Source organism: Melospiza georgiana, chromosome Z (assembly GCF_028018845.1).
Source record: "Melospiza georgiana isolate bMelGeo1 chromosome Z, bMelGeo1.pri, whole genome shotgun sequence".
Lineage (NCBI taxonomy): Eukaryota > Metazoa > Chordata > Aves > Passeriformes > Passerellidae > Melospiza > Melospiza georgiana.
The window spans coordinates 32,589,254-32,607,059 of record NC_080465.1 but is presented as its reverse complement, the minus strand read 5'-3'; the positions used below and the strand labels follow the sequence as shown (position 1 = coordinate 32,607,059).

Here is a 17,806-nt window from a genome sequence, read left to right as displayed (position 1 = left end):
GAAAGCAAAAAAAAAAAAAAATTAATAGGCATACCTTCGGCCAGTGGGTCAAGTGTGTGAATCATGAGCTGGAAGATGCTGTTCCTCATTAGACTGTTGTGGAGAGATGCGGAGCTTCCTCCCCGCTGGAGACGTGGCTTGGTCTAGGGTAAAAAATATGGTGAAGAATTTAGGGTCTTTTTGTTTTCTGTGTGGAATGATGTCCGAAACAATATGCATTGATCTCACACCTCACTGTACGATGAAACATTTTTCTGGAGGGGATATAATTTCTCTGGAGGGGATGGATTGTCAGAACAGCCATTAGTCTCTCAGGACTCAGGAAAAAAACATGGCAAAAAGAATCTTTCTTTGCGAAAACTCATAAAGTGTTAAGAAAATGAAAACCTCATACTTGCATCAGGAAGAACTAACAATTTTTTTCTTTGTAGAACCTTTTGCTTAAATCCCTGAAGTTATAATTTTTATTACTTCAGTACATTGCAAATATGCGTATGATCGAAATTATGGAGAAAAAGGGCAGACAGTAGTATCCTTTTAATGGCACTCAGTCAGAAACATGCTCTTCATTTTGGCTGGATCCATTGGTCTCATGGCAAAAAGAGACTGAAAGTGTGGTAAGGCAGTTCAGACATCTGCAGCAACGAATCTAATGTACAAGCATCTTTTGCATGCTTGTAATGAAATACAAAACATAGTCTGAGATTCTGTTCCCCATGCAATTGTCTAGTATAATAATCAATGCATTTTATATACACAGAATAAGACTGTTTAGTGGCTGTGTATTTCAATAAAAAGGATAGTGAGAGCCAACAGACTACTGACTAGGAAGACCCTAAACTCCAATTAGAGAAAAAAAAACAACACTGAAGAAAATACTATTTGGCAAAAATTCATGGAATAATCTTTCGTATTGTACACATACAAAGTGAGAAATTATAGAAAACAATAAAGAATATTAATTCACTGCTTTATGTTTGGAAATAAATTATTTCAACTCCGTAGCAGTATAGGAGGAGAAAGAAATCCCAGCAATTTAGAAAAATGTTGATGCACAGCAAACTAATGTAAGGCTTGTCTCACCACCCTCCTGAGAAACAAATGCTCAGATGTATAATTGCTGCCTACCGTCAACGTTTGGTCATCCTTGTCTCCAGCATTAGGTGACTGCATGAATAGGAAAAAGAACAAAAAGAAGTGTCAGATGGAGCACGTAGGGAATGGAAAGGCAATAGAACATCACACATATCTGATCCTATGAATTCTGTTGTGATAGATTTTTGAACAACTCAAGGCATCCCACTGATAAGTAAATCAGAGTAAATTCACACTGCAATGTGCAAGCGCCTATTACTCTTGTCAGTTTCTTGGACAGGAACTGTTGTCATTTCAGGCCTGGCACAGCAGCTGGGCTGCAGATCACTATGTTCACTTCATACAAATTACCCAGGGAGGCAAACTCCCTGTACAGAAACCAGTTTGAGAGAGTGAAGATAGAAGACTAAGGGCAACAAGAAACTCAGGATTGATCAGCTGCTCCACAAAAAAATGCCTAAAAATGAGTAACCTTTGTATTTTGCAGCAAGAGACTAGGCAAGGAAATGAAAAAATGTGTTTCAGTTTAACAACACCCCACAAATTACCATTTAGCTCTGATTAAGGGCAAGCAGCATGGCACACACTGCCCTGCCATGAAGGAAAATGAGACTCTGAATGGGTATTAAATTATTTTCTCCATCTCAAAGACTCTTTAGTGCTATGTAATACACAGAAAACAAATTACATCACAACTGTTCCACAGAACAATCTCTCCCATTTAGTGAAGCACCATTTTTGGACACACATCAACGGTGATTTTTTGGGCATGCCTTTGGGGTTAACTAACTTTGAAGGTTAAGTGGAAGGCAAGCAGCCATGAACAAACACTGATGACAGAGCAAATCCTTTATGTTCCATAATAAATACAAGAATAATGACAACCAAACTCCTTGTCAAAAATGTACTGCTGCAGCTCTGACTATTAACTCAAAGAAAAGATAATCAGACAACAAAAACATCTTTGTTCTAATAAAGGAACACCTCTCACCTCTAAAATAAATCTATCCTTGTATAAGAAAATAATAGGAAAAAGGGTTTATGCTCTATTGAAGAAAACTATCACAAAAAGAACTTTGAAAGGAATGAAAATGAAACTAAAAGAAAACACAAAATCTGTGTTCTAAAATGCTATTTCAAAAGTAGATGCATCTCAGAAAATGTTGGCCTAATGTGTACGTATATATGGTTATATATTTTACATATTCATGCGTTTCAGATACAAACACACAAAAATGAGCAAATCCACAATTTATATGTGAGTATTTTGAGGAACCTTCAAAAAAAATGGAAAAAAAATCCATCTCACAGCAAAATTTGCAAGGAGGCAAAAAGGACAAGCTGGGGAAAGCTTGTATTATCTCCAAAAAAGAAGGGGTTTAGGGTAGCTGAGTCCTAAGGATCAGTGGCTATAGTTATAGAAGTAAAATCTGTGATAGATGGATGAATGTGCAGAACTGGAACTTGATTAGAAGGTCAAAAAATGTATTATTTGAAACTTTGATTCTCTGAAGAAAGGAAATCCATTTTTTATTTTTAATATTGAAAGACATGAGAATGTATATTTGACGAAACTGAGTAAATTGTACTTTCTACCTGAAAAAGGTCTGAAGACTATCACTTTTCAAAATTTCATGTTGAACAAAACATTTCTCATTTATTTGAAAAAAGAATGAGATGAAGCTAAATGAATGCTTAAAAACAGCTAGTTGATAATTTGCACCACACAATTCAATTAGCAAAAGATAATTATATAAAAAAGAGAAAGAACAATGAAACACATTTTCCATCTGCATTAAGGAAACAGAAGCGTGAAATAATTTAATTATTTGCCAATACAAATTGGGGCATACACCATGAAATGGATTTTTTAATTTATTTTTTCCACACTTGATTAACCATGTAATTGTTTCTGAGTTTAACTTGCCAGTCAAGCTATATTCTAGCAGAAATATTCAGGACAATTTCAAAAACAGGAATGAAACAATTGTTTTTTATTCTGGTGATATTAAATACTTATATTTCCTGGATTCTGTCCTGGAGAAACAATTAAAAAACTCTCCTTTAAATAGTGTCTTAAACAATGACAGTGAAAAATTTAGTGTTGCTGTCCACAGTACTGGATGGCATTTTGTCCAAACCAGGATGGAAAATTAAACTATTTTACTATTGTTCACAGCAAATTTTGAACATGGTCTTTGCTATTTAGTTTCGGTATCATACACTGCATGGGAAAGCATCTTAAAGTATCATTTTTCGCTTACAGAAACTTTGAGTATTCAGGCATTTTATGCCACCCTAATTTGAGGCAACACTTAAAAACTGGTCCAGTTGGTGGTGTTCTTTGCACTGGGAGCAAATATTGCATTTGTGGGACATTCAACAATAATATTTAAAAGAAAATACACTGTTTCTGCAAAGATAGGTTTGTTCTTAAATCATGACAACTGTTGCATGTTAGTTCCCTTAGGATCAGAAAGAAATGAAGGTTCCATGTCTTATAAACTACAAATATTTCTTAGTAAAAACTATCTTTTGCAATTGCATGCTTTAATTTCTTTAAAACCATGAATTTATTATGATTCTGCAAAGTGAAAAAATTGCCTTCTAACATACCTTCTTATTCAAAATGTTTGGGGCACAATCAATTATCCTGTTTTTATCAGAATTATAAAATGATTAATCATTAAACAGATCACTAATTTTTTCAGAGAATTCAATGGAGTATTTGTTAGTTCTCCCATTCCCCATGGCAGGACATAAGAATTTGTCCATCCTTCTGCCGCCATCAACGATCATGTATTCAGCTTGTTTCAGATGAGCTAAAAGTCTTAAAACATTTTGTTTCAGGAAGGATGCATTAAAAGTGTCTACTTGCTATGGAGAAATGGTTTCTGGAATTCTTTTTATATGTCTCTCTCCCTCAGTGAACTAGGTTCATCAGTGATTGAGCCTGACAATTTCCTTGCCTTGTTTGGGAACATATGTTATTGAAAACCAGGGTTCTGAGAGATTAATGCAAGAGGTGATGGCTCACCAAGTGCCTGCTGAGTATCCCAGTGCTTTCCTTTGACACAAAGGGCATCATAACAGTCAAACGAGGAGCAGTATCTAAAAAAGCTCTAGGAATTTGACACAGAGCATCCCTGTTAACAAAAGACGGCTAGTAACTAGAATAATCTGTTAGAGTGTGTAGTCCACTGCCAGAATCAGAAAGCTGACTGTCTGCAGCTCGAGCAGTTGTTGCCCTAATTGAAGCTTCCATATTAAAGGTTCAGTAGCCAGAAACAATCAGTGAACTGAACTGCACATTCTCTTCTCCTAATATGAGAAAAGTATGCTGTCAAACAAAAGCAAGTAAAAATGTAATGGGATTTCAACACCCTTTCTGCAGTGTGCGTTCACATCTCTTTTCTGCTTGATAAACATTTTCCAAATATAATAATGAAAAGCTGTTAAAAATCAATCAGTCAATCAATCAATCAGTCAATCTTTTTTGAGAATAATGGCTTTTAGTGATATTTGTTGGTTCACAGTGTGGTGCTGAATGCAATATGGTGTCTCCAATTATTGTATTATGAGCCCAGACAGGAATTTGCATAATTTTCTCAAGATGCTTTCAAGCCCAGGACTTCTGCAGTTCTCTCTTATGCCTGCTTTAAAAAGTGGCATCTGGACACAGCAACTTTACAGCTGGCAGTGAGTCACCACTTGTAAGTTCTCAAGTTAATTAGAGAAGATGAGTTTTGTTGGTGCATTTGTCTAGGATTGTCTAATCTTACACTTAAGGTCTGCAGGGTATTTTGCTAGACTGAACTGCAGAAAAATGAGATAGATTTCCAAGCCAGCCACTGGAGTCAATCTAGTTAACCTAAGACAGTTTAGTGTAATTTCTAAAAAACAGTATCCTAAGGAGTGTTAGTAATGCACTTGGAATAGAACTGTTGTGCATTTCTTTGAAATTATATGGTAAGTCAAGTTAAGACATAACTAAAATCCTAGCAACAAATTCACCTTGGTAGATTTCAGAAATAAGCCTAATAAGCTTAGTGAGGGAATGAAAAAACAAAGCTAGTATTTTATCTAGTTCTCTTAATGCATAGATCTTTGAATTTTACCAAATTAGAAAATCCCTTAGAGTTCCTTTCTCTCAATACTTCAAAACAATGCAAATTTATAATCTTTGCCTACTTGATGGTTGGCTCAAAAGATCAAATCCTAGTGGTCTCAATATACTTACACTAAAATTCTAGGTATCCATGGAAATAAAAGTTTGCCATCACCACCTGCAGTACCTCTGTGAGGTGCTGCAGTGGAGCCAGTACAACTTTAAACTGAAGGTGACACACCTCATTACCCCACTCTCTAGATTATTTCTGTAGAAAGACTGTAAGTAGCTGCAAGGGGATACCTCTACAGTAAACTGATGGTAAAGATTTTAACTTACATGTTACTGCTTAGACATCAGTATCTGAATCCAGACTCTGGATTAACACTGCATATAGAACCCTGGATCTTATTTAAAACAGAGGAAGAAAAATAGAAAATACACTATAGAAAAATACACTAAAGTTATTTTTAACTTTGCCTTCTTCTTTTCACCTTTCCTAAATATAAAATGAAACAGGAAGTTTAACTTAAAGAAGCAGATCTCTGTGCTGTTGAAGAAAGTAAACATGATTCACAAAACCAAATCCAAAATTAACCTGAGGTTGTAAAGTTGTTTTACTCATCAAAATGAAGAATTTATTAAATTAGAGGTTGAACTTCCAAAGGCATTAACCTGGACCACCAAAATGGAATATCTGGCTACATTTATAACTGCTTGTTTAGAAGTATGAAAGCTGTAGCTCTGGAACAAGCAAATGACTTTGTTATTTCAGATCAGTTGTCTCTTTTATGCCAGTCTATTCATGCAATTACCCAATGTGCATACACATAGTGAATCCTCATAAATGTTCAGGAGAGATGTATCTTAGTTGATTTGAGTAGTGACAAATAGATGGTGTAAGCCATCAGTTGCTAAATCACATCCTAAAGTTAGGTCAACTTATTTAATTCCAGATATCTGTGCATCCCACTGTGTGAAATAAGGCTCTTCTAGTCAGACTGTATAACCAATTATATGGTATTTAGTTACTCATCATGTGTAAGGAAGAGTCTGCCCCATGTCTCTTACCTTCTCTGAACTTGCTTAAAGTCAGGTATCTTTGGCTTAGGGTGGCAATGTAATAGCTCAAGCTTAAAGACTTCAGGAGTTTTTAATCACCTTAGTGTCAAAAATAATTATGCAGTTTTAAGTTGTCCCTCTTACCCTCATTTCAAGACTTACTAATGAAGTCACCTTTTGCTATTTTTTGAGTCAAATAATTTAGCACCACAGCTCTGCATGTCTATGAAACTTTCAGGGGGGCAAAAGAATCTTTAAATAAGTAAGTAAATAAATAAATAAAAATCTAAATCTGGGTACTTAGCAGTCATTAGATACACATGCACAAAACATGTGTTCACAAGTGACGGTTTAAGTACTTCAGCATGGATTTATGTGGATAACTTTAAAATACATGGACTTAAAGTCTTTAATATGCTGCTACTGCATCAACATTACATGAGAAAGCACAAGTGAGTGCATTAGTATAAGTTCATGAAACATAAGAAATTTTGCAAGTAAAATCACCTAAAAATAAAGAAGCAAAATGTAAGGAGGGGACTGGGAAGGTTTTAATCTGAACTGCAAATACACCACAGAGACACTGACAGAAAATGCTTGCTTTTCATTTCTTGTAACTCAATCAAACATGAGTGGCTTAGTAATAAGCCAGCAAAAAAACCCCACTCCCTGGAACTTCTCCCTGTCTAAATACACAAAGGATCTGCTACAGATAATGGAGGTTTCAGAGTTTGCCTTAGAAGTGGTCACAATAATTCCCAGAGGGGAAATTGTTTGACAAATCTCAGCTGTGGCTGTTGCTACACTGATTTGCAGCTCCTGAATAAATTTTACTGCAGTCAGTTGGCTGTATACTGCAGAGGATTCATCACATGGGCAAGAAGGCTGCAGTTCCACTGCCTTCCCGCCTCAAGCATCCTGGAGATCCTGAAGGACAGCTCCAGCTGCAGAGAAGAAGCCTGCACAGCCCATAGGGAGCAAATACTGAATCAACACATCCTCAGCTGCCCTCATCATGTCCCTGTTCCACCAAGATCTGCTCACTTCTCTCACCTTATTGCACATCTGCCTTTCCCCTCCAGGAGACTTTTTTGTTACCAGGATCTCTGCTGACTGACTTTATTGTCAGCTGGCAGAAATGCCTGATTGAGCTCTCTGGATAAGCAAATGTGTCAGAGGCATGTACAATAATTCATGATATTGGGAAAACTAGATGAGTATTGCTAACAGTGGATGTTTCCCACTGTATTGGAAAGGGACAGAGACTAGAACACAGAACACTGGCCAAAGGGAAAGTCTTGGCTATCCTGTGAGACTACCTTCTCCATGAAGCAGTAATAACATTAAAAGTGGTCCAATTCACATATTAAAAAAAAAAAAAAAAGAAAAAAAAGAAAAAAAGAGAGAGAGAGCAGGTCTAAAGGAAAGCATCACCAATATAGTTGGTATTGAGGTACAAACATTCCAAATAACTGTATTTCAAAAAATAAAATCATCATCCCTGGGAGCATGATGGCAGCTATGAGCTGCAGGAACATGGGTATCAGTTTTACACCAGTGTAACGGGCAAAATCTAGCAGTCAGCTTCTGTTCCTCCATTTCCTCATTAGTTAACTAGGAATAGAGACACTGTTTGTAAAGAACGTTTTTTCTTATGGAAAAGGCTGATTGCTTTAGGAGCAGGTTACTGGGTATAACTGCCCTCTCTACAGAAATTAACTGTGCTCATTTGGGTTTTGTATGTCCTGCTGAGCACAACATAGAGGTTCATTTCAATAAGCTACAAAGCAATAAGCTTCAATAAGAAGCTTTCAATAAGCTCTTCTTTGAGACCAGTGTCTCCAATAACTATAGGTGAAGGATCAATATGTAACACCTACAACATTTTTTTAGCTAACAAACATCTAAGATGTTAAAATTTTTTGTGCTATTTATGTCTCTAACAAGTCTGAACCTAGATTAGGGTTTACAAGATTATACAAGAATTCATGTAATCAAAGCACACATAACACTTGCACATCCCATAGGATGTAGAAGTGCTTTTTACATGCTCTAGGATGTTAGACTAATTCCTCAACATTGTAGGAGGGAAACGAACAAAAATATGTTGGTTTAATTTTTTTTATTCACCCACCAACTGGATTATGTTACATGTTCTCAGTTTTACAATGTGAAACTAGACATCATGTCCAAGACAAAGTATTACTAAAAGAAATATCTTAATTTTACCTATTTAACTCAAGAGTATTTCAGGCTCCCTGTCCTCCTAACAGACACTGAATACCATTTGCCTCTATGTTAATCCTTCAGATAACCATATTCAGCTTTTCCATCACTGCCTCTTAGGTCCTTCTTATCAAATGAAACATGGAAATGCCACCCAAGGTTTTGTCTTATACCTGGTTCAGGGCTAAGAAATGGTAGGGAGAAAATATTTTATGAAGAAATAGAGAAGAAATTTTACAAAAGAACCTGCAGATAAGAAACCAGCACTGTACTGCAAGTGTCCCTGAGGGAGCTGTGGACAGAAAAGCAAGTCAGATTTCCAAATTTCATCTACAACTACAAAATAAAGTTTTCTTCAGATTAGGACAAGAAAAAAAGAGGCCTATATTAGCTTCTCTCTTACTCTGTTAGATCTGATTTTAATTGTTTTTCTACAGTGTTCTGCTTGGCATTAAGATGAAAGAGATTTAAGAATTGTGACTGAAATCAAGAGCATACCTGTGTGCTGGGATTCTAGAGACCAACAGACATGTTCTGGACAATCTGCAGTAGGCACATGCTAGGTTACTTTTAACTCTTTTAGAGCTAAGATATGAAACTGAGGCAGAAAGACCTAAATGACAATGTTCTTCCTAAACCAAGGGTCACAACATTCAGACCTTAAATCAGACCTCCCCCATTTTGGCTCTCGGCGTCTGGATCATTAGAGAAATTGTGTCCCCCCTTTATGACATAACTGAGGATAGAAAGAAGATCTTTGTGCTCACCTTCCTTCATCAGTGCCATTTCACACTGCCTTTCACACTACAGATTTGTCCCTACAACTGTGAACCAGATGCCTGAAAGGAAATCATTGCCAGTGTCTCTGTTGCTCTTCCCTGCAAAGTCTGACCCTCCCAAAACAGCTTCCAATTAATATTTAAACTAAACATACAGCTCCAAGGATATTTCCCCTTGTGATGGAAGAGAATAAGGCATTCAGGAAAGCAGATGTGCTGGAGTTAGGAACGACTTACATGGATATGTAACAGGAGGCCATAGCTACAGGAAAGCAAGAGAAAATTCATGGTGAAGTAGTGAGGGTGGTAGTACTGGTGCTACCGAGGTACAGCTCTTAGCTGTATTTCACCTCTTTATCCCATTTACAGCCTATGGCAAAATCATTTCTTCACCCGTAAGCTGCCAATGAGCTTCACTTTAAAACATGAAGCTTCTCTGAGACTTATGCTGAGAAATGCTATTTTGGACACCAGCCAAAATCAGAGTCTGCAAGGTCTTTCAATTAGCAAGAGAAGAGAAACTCACAATAACTCCATCTGTCTTTTATCTAATTCCATTCCACTACAATAAAAATGAAAGTCTGGTATCTCTAAGTCTGCAGTCTCTAACTGCAGAAGTCACAAGCACAAAACCATGCCATTACTCCTAGCTGCAAGCATCCTTTTAGCCATCAGTTACTCCCCAAATGCAGTTTGTCTCTATCATAAAATCACAGAATCACAGACTATGCTGAGTTGGAAGGCACCCACAAGGATCATCAAGCCCAACTCCTGCCTCAGCACAGGACAGCTCCAAGGGTCACACCGTGTGCCTGAGAGCACTGTCCAAATGCTTCCTGAGTGAGCTCTGTCAGGCTGATGCTGTGACCACTGCCCTGGGGAGCTGTTCCAGTGCCCAGCCACCCTCAGGATGAAGAACCTTTTCCAAACTAAACCTTCTCTGACACAACCTCATGGCGTTCCTCAGATCCTGTTGCTGGTCACCAGAGAGATGAGATCACTGCCTGGCCCTCTGCTTCCTCCTGAGAGGACGTAGCAGACAGTGACGAGGAGGTCTCTTCCTCCCTTGACTTTTCCTCCAGAACCTGTGCTTCTTTCATTGTGTCTTAGACTTTCCTGGTGCCTTTTCTTTCCTCCTGAATCATTGGCAGGCACATCACACAATGCTCATGGAAACCCAGCCCATCAGGAACACTTCTGTTTGAGGGACTGGCACACCTCTGTACCTGAGAGGGATGTTCCCACTGTTTCAGCTATCTGCTTTCAGTAAGAAGTGTGCTCATAACTATCTGCACTTAGCAACAAGAGGGCTATTACATCCCCTTACTTTCCATATTGCCCAGCCCAAACAGCCCTTCTTCAATGTAAAAGGTACACCAAATGGAAGGATTGGGCTGAGTTTTTTAACAAAAACCACACCCTTGCATTGAGTGAAGCCACCCAAGACAGAGGGGATTTGAAACTAAGAGCTGAACTTGCACAGTGAAGCTGGAGCCTCATAATGAAATACACTGGGTATGAATTCTATTATGACAAATAAAACCATGTTCTGAGCCTTAGTATATACATTTGTGGATTATTTAATAGCCAGTTCCTGGAACTATGTTCTAGGTTATCATGTTTTGGTTTTTAACATCCCAAAAGAAATGTGTTTCCAGATAGCACACATACTGTTGGATCTACAAAAATCTGATTGCTCCAGGAGGGAACAACCTAGTTTCCTAGGATATAATTTCAATACAATTAAATTAGTCATAAAAGAAAACTTTTAGTTAAGGCAAAACAGAAATCACTATATGCTGAGCATTGTTAATCCATCTGGAAGTAATCCAGACTCCCATTGCTATGACTCTACATGTTTCTAATTTTGCAATCACTCTGCAAGTATATAAAAACTTCAGTGAACAATGCACAGATGATTATTTTCACAATATTCATCTGAGATTTGGACAATTGCAGTCTGTTTCAAGGTAAATTGTCAGTAAGCATGGTACTTTTATGGTAGAGTTTGTGAATATCAAATCAGGATTTTATGAATTTAAGTCATTTTTTATTATATGGTCTTTTATTTATTATATGGTCTTCATATTTTTTATATACATGGTCTTTTACATCAACCTTTTGTGTTTTAGTGATGCTGATTAAGAGAGTCAAAGGAATAAATGTATTTGAATCTTTTAGAGTCATCTTTCCATTTGTAAAACAGAGTGTGGACAGAATGAGGAAAAACACAGATTAGAACTCCCAAAATCTGTCTGCCTCCTGTTTGCTTTACACTAGCTTTGCTGGCAGTTTTACACTAGACATCTCTGTGTATGTACATTTTTAATACGCTCCATAAGAAGTATGCAGTTAGTGCGCTATGTGCTGTGTATATGAATGGTGATACCTGAAATGCACTTGCTTTATTTTATTTATTATTAAATAATTTTATTTATTACTAAATCTTTTTTTTTTCCTTCTGGTTCAAAACCATGCTTATTGAAAGGGACAGAATCATCAGATCTGTCACTGTTCAATTCTTGCTGACAGTATTTTTTTTTGCAAACTGAACTTTCCTATTAACAATCACAGAAATCTTCTCTCAAACCAATCATGGTTTTCAATAGTTTTCAATATTCTAGTTAAATCTGAATTATCAAAACCTCTGCATTCTAGTTCACAGAGATTACATAACAAAAATTAAGAAGATCAGGTAAAATCATAATCTTAATAAAAAAATAACAAGTACAGGGGACACTGGCATATGCCCAACAGATCAAAACAACAAAAAAAAATGGCTCAAAGTCTGATTTCACACTGCTTGGAATTAATTTCATGGCATTAGCATAAAACCAAATTAATTGAGAACAGGATCTGATTGTGCATGCAGGAAAAGAGGTGATATTTATTCCACAGCATGCTGAAAGAAGGTGTCCATCTCATAGTTTGTTAGATATAAAACAAAACTACAGTAAAAATAAAAGACACATTTTGCAATGCAAATTTACGGTTTCATTATGTTTATAATAAAGTTTATCTGTAGGATGTGCTCCTATTTCAAACCTTTTCCCAGACCTTTCCTGACAAGGGCTTTTGAAGTCATGCAGTCAGGCTCTACTTTTACCCTGCAGATTGTTGGGATTTTGCTAGCTCAGCCTGGAGCCTCTCCCAGCAAACAGCCAGATGCAAAACTTTGAAGACTTTGGTGTAGTTTGAAGTTACAAGTGTCTGACACACAACACTGAGAGCTGGGAAAACGGAGGGCTCAAGGTCGAGTTACTTACCCTGACAAGCTAGATCAAACAGCATCTGGAGAGTTCAACTGCTTCAACAAGACCAATTCCCTACGTATTTCTGCAAAAAGCATTTAAACCACTTCACATCCTACCTATGCTAGTCAGCTCTCACAGCAACGGCTGTTTAAAAGAAAACAACACACAATTATAATTGCTCTCCTCAGGCTATGGCGAACTGGGTTGGTGGTGCTGGTGTTTCTGCCAGACCCGGAGCGCCAGGCCGCGCCGAGCGCAGCACGCAGAGCAGCCCCACACAGCACCGAGCAGTCACGCTGCGGCTCAGCCACGTGCCACGCCACTCACTGCTTTCACTCCTGGCCTCCACCACAGCCAGAGGCACAGGCCAGTAAGGACAACCTGATAAACCACTCCCTGAGCTCATTAAAGGATGGCAAAGCAGGAACTATAACAGGATTCCAACCTTTTCATGTCTCATTTCTAGCTGAAGGCTTGTTCAGGTTGGGTATAAACAAGAGCTGCTCCTGTCTGCTGGATTAGTAATGCCATCTGTGAAAAAAGAACTGGAGAATCGACCTGAGTGATTTTGTTGTGTTAACAGAATCTATCACAGTATTTTCAATCCCTATCAATCTTTTGGGCACAGCTAGAAAACAGTAAAGCACAGATTTGCATAGGGATGGACTGGTCATTTCACCAAAGACTTTGGACCTAAACGCAAACATAAAATCAAAGTTTTGGTACACCCTTTGGAAAAACTGCTCTCCAGATTCTTATTAGCTCTGTGGAGAAGCTACATATATTAATTGACGCAAATAAATTGGCTAATATAACTATACCAGCTTAATTTGCAATTGCATATAATACAGAAGAACGCATTCTTTGGTTTAGGCCACATAAAATGACATGGTATCCTGGATGAAAACAAGTCAAGAGATGGAAAACTAAAACAGGCTGAAGTGCTTCCAAGACACAGAAATTACAAATTTTTGTGTGCCTGAAGAAAATGTGCTATCCACAGAATCAGTGGTGTTTTTCTCTTACCTATCTTCTTATTAAATAAAAGATCAAATGACTGCCTATAATTTTTTTGTATGTAAAGTGTTTGTTTTCTGCCTGAGAAGCAATCACAGACCCAGGGGCAGGCTAAATTTGAACCACTGATTTTCTGGGGAAGGAACTGATTTATGCTATTTATCTCTCAGAAACACAGGACAGAAATCTTCCTGAGAAATGTAGACCTGTTGGCAAGATCTTTCCATCCATGACTTCCCAAGGTAGACTAATCCTGAGATCTATGATTGCATCTTTTTCTATGAAAACCATACTGATGATGAAAAATTCACGGCACAAGTTAATTATAATTATGTTTTCTGGGCCCATGAAAGAATACCCAACAAAGAGGCCTGTGCATGTCTCTGATGAAGGTACTGTGAAAACCTAATAAGAAAGACACTGCATATCTTGTAGCTAAAGGCAATTAAGTATATCAGAACACCAACAGCACCAGAAGTAGAAATGCTCCAAACAAACAAAACCTAATCACTTTCATCACATATTCTGCAAGAAAGAAGTCATGTTACACACTGAGTTTTAAAAATTGTGGATTAAAAATGTGGATTATACTTACATAAAGTGTATTTGGAAAGAGAAGTTTTTTCACTGGCATCAAAGCAGTATGAATTTCCTATAATCATACCCTACTTGCTATTTAATTGAAATAGAGAGATTTAAAACCTTTGCAGCAAGTCTTTTATTACCAATTTTCATGTAATTCTTCCAACAGATCATTTTGTTTAATTACTTCAGGCATTTTGTCTCTCAGAATATGTAGCCCTCTATAGAAAGGAGAAGAGGAATAATTTCTACCCTTTTTTTTTGTCATGTAGGACCTCACAGTTTATTGTGGTGTCTGCACGCCTGACTTTTGTAGAAAAAAATACATTAGATTTTCTCAATTTATTTTTTCCATTCTTTCATTAGCTGAAGAGAAAACTTGCTCTGTGATCCAAATTTTGTGAACTGTTTTCTTCTGGTGGGAAAAAGAAAAGAATTTAATTTTCTAGGTCATTCACAACCCCTAAATTTGCCTTTATCACTACCTCAAAGTCATACCTAGTGTCTCATACCTACAAATTCTTCTGATTTCAGAAACTATGAAGGTGAGTCTCAGTTTCATTTATAAAACTGTATTTTTGCTGCTTTATCCTTGTGAGGATAACCTTGTAAACGTAGATAGCCATAAACCACTTATTAGGATTAAACAAGTTAAAGCAAGCAAGTTTCATTTCTGCAGTAAAGGGCTGAGCATGGTGGGGTGGCAACATGCAAGACCTAGTCTAGTATACTCTGAGAAGGAAACCTTCTTCTTATATATTATATCCCATATTTTTGTATTTGTCTCCCCCAAAATATAAGCAAAAAATTTTCAGCAATAACTGCACCAAGAGCAATGGTTCCTTAAAAGGTTATGGGTAAAAGGTATCGGCTTCTTCATAGCTACTTTTTCTTAGTTTCTTAGGTTCTTCTAAGGGAAACTTCAGCTTTCAGTAGTATGTGACTCACTCTTGCACATGAAAAAAAAAATAAACTTTTCCTATGCCTTTTTAAAATTCTTTAAAGAGAATTACAATTTTAGGGCCTTAAAAATAAATAATCCCATTCCATATGCCTAATGAAAAAGGTTTCAGAATCTCCTGCAGGAAAGGCTTCATTCAGGATTCTTAGTCTAGTTTGGTTTTGGTCTTCAGTCTGATACTCTCAGAAGAAGGACCAATTAACTGTTATTTTTCCCCCTCAACACTTAGTGAATCAATCTTACTTCTTACTTTTTCTTTTTCATTTTTAAGTTTTATAGCACTAACATGTTCACTTGCCTTGTCTTGCACTTCTCTGTAAAACTGCCAGATTTTCTGCAAGGTCTGTCACTGATTTTAGGACCAAAAGTTACATACGACCATTGCTGTGGTCAGAAATAGGTGACAGAACTTTAAATACCTGGGAGGGAAAAGCCATGCAGTGCAAATGTCACTTCTTCAAAGACTGACTGAACTACTCTGCTGGCACTAAATTTGTCTGCTGAATTTGATTTGAATAAGCCTCATGGAGAGATGCAATTGTAACCCCTGTTGGTTCACCCTAAAATGTACACATTCCTGCTCCTTGAGCCAACACATCCTGCAGCAATGGTTGGTCATTCTCTCCTCCCTGAACTACACCACTGAGTGAAAGAAACATATGGGAAAAAAAAAACCCTATTAAAATATCCAAAGAACAAACAGTTGTCAGTGTTAAACCAAAAAAGCAGCCTGTCAACTAGAGAGCCCCGAACACTGAAGAACTATTAAGTTTCATAACTAGTTTTCATAACTAACTCTTCATTACACTTTTTCAAGTAACTCCACTCCAAGATGTTTTAAGGGTTTTGGTGTAGTTGCTCCAGCCAGAAGTGTAGTCATATGGCAAAACTCTCATGAACATCAATTTTGAACCAAGGATGACAATATAAATGGACTTGATATCAATTTCAAGGCCAAGGGGACTTGGTTTAGTATAAAAAATATCAACATCATAAAACAAAACAAACAGCAAGACTAGAATACACAAACAGAAGATCACCCAGCAGTTTAGGGGATAACAGCAGTGCAACTTTATTCTCGGGAAAACCATGGCAAACCAGGGAAGATGTATTGTAGAGTAGATTTGTGTCTGCATGTGAAGAGCTGGATTTCAGAATTCAAATGCCATTGAACAGACTTTGTTGCCTGATATTCCCACCCTAGGTGATGACTCCTCTTCCTTATCAGTGTCACTGAAACCCAGAGTTTTTAAATAAGTACAGTTTTGACTAACGTCTACCGCAAAAATCCATTTGTTTTTTGGTTAGCATGAATGCAAATGAAGCAAAAATCCTTAACAAGGGACTGAGTGGAGTGCAACGAGGTAGTTTTATAGGCTAACTGGCTCCCCTTGGGAATTTCTTGCACTTTCTGTCTCCTGCAGTATTTTTGTACCACAGAATGGCCATCTTGCAGAACCTTAAAGATCAGGCAAGTCACCAAGGGGCTCATACAAGTAAGAGTTTTTGGGCCTGAGCTCATAATTTCTAATAGCAAATACATTAGGATTTTATAAGCTCAAAAAGGCTTGTGAGAGTAATAATCCATAAAGCCTATTAAGCTATTAAGGTAACCAAATAAAGCATCTGCATTTTGATCTGCCTCCAATCTAAATGCTCAGCATGAAGCCTCCTTAGTGATATAAAGAAGACTGAAGAAATCATTCTCTGTAAGACAATTTTTCATGTTTTAGCTTCTGTTAGAAAAGAATATAAATCCCAGAAACTTCTTCCGTACTTACATGTTGTACCAGAGTGATATTTTAAATATTTGAAAATGCCTTCTCTGTTAAAATGATGCTTCATTCATTAAGCCAGAGGATAAAATACACTGCTTCCTTTAGCCTATTTATATTTTTACTAGTTTGCACTATTTCACCTGCTGCAAAATGAATCAGACACACTACTCCCATGGCCATCTCTGCTCTACTTGTGACTACTGCTCCACACTCTTTTTCAGATGTTCTCCACAAGCATTTCTTTCCTTTTTACTCTCCTCACTTTCACTCAGCATCTGCTTAAAGACAAATTTCTGTGCTCATCATAACAGACAAGTTTAACAAAATTAAATTAAAAGGAACTTCTTAGCTAATGTTCTTTGGAGGTTGCCATTTTGCATCCTAGCTATTTTGTTTTAACCCAGTGAGGTACATCAAGTAGGGCCAATCACAGAGGTTAGGCTAGTTTAGAATATATTTCTTATAATTTTTTTTTAAGTGTCATGTACTAACATCACAAGCAATAATTCTAGCTTTTCAGCCATAAGCAAATAGGTGGATATTTGCTACCCTCAATGGCTGTCAATTAATTTATATTTAAAACCTAACTTTCATGCCTCTGAATGAAAATGGTTTACAGCACTGGTTTTATAAATGTGAAATTGTTTTCTCAGACTTGAGATTTCATATGCATATCTCAAAATAATCATAATCAAATGACAGGAAAAATGGTAATGTATTCATCACTGCAATGCCACTCATTAATTCCTGCAGCATTCATGGCAGAAATATGTTTAGTATTTCTCATCTCTAAAAATTTATTATTCCAGAGTCACAGAAATGCCATTCTTTTGTCCTTTTAGTAAATGCGGTTAAAATTAAGCCATTCAGTAAAATTATGTTGTGTTTCTTACTTAATTGTGAAGTGCCCACTTTGGCAAACTATTTCTTTACATTTTCTTTAA

At 37.0% G+C, this 17,806-nt stretch overlaps 1 protein-coding gene across 4 annotated transcripts in view; it reads right to left on the bottom strand.

The window, feature by feature from the left end:
• Window positions 1-17,806, bottom strand: part of SLC24A2 (solute carrier family 24 member 2) — a 112,762-nt gene that overhangs the window by 55,571 nt on the left and 39,385 nt on the right. For all 4 annotated transcript variants that reach the window (XM_058043389.1, XM_058043388.1, XM_058043387.1 and 1 more), the window contains exons 3-4: window positions 1,129-1,167; window positions 35-143 (exon numbers count right to left, since the gene is read on the bottom strand). In XM_058043389.1, coding sequence (XP_057899372.1) covers window positions 35-143; window positions 1,129-1,167 — 148 coding nt within the window. The remainder of the gene's footprint in view (window positions 1-34; window positions 144-1,128; window positions 1,168-17,806) is intronic.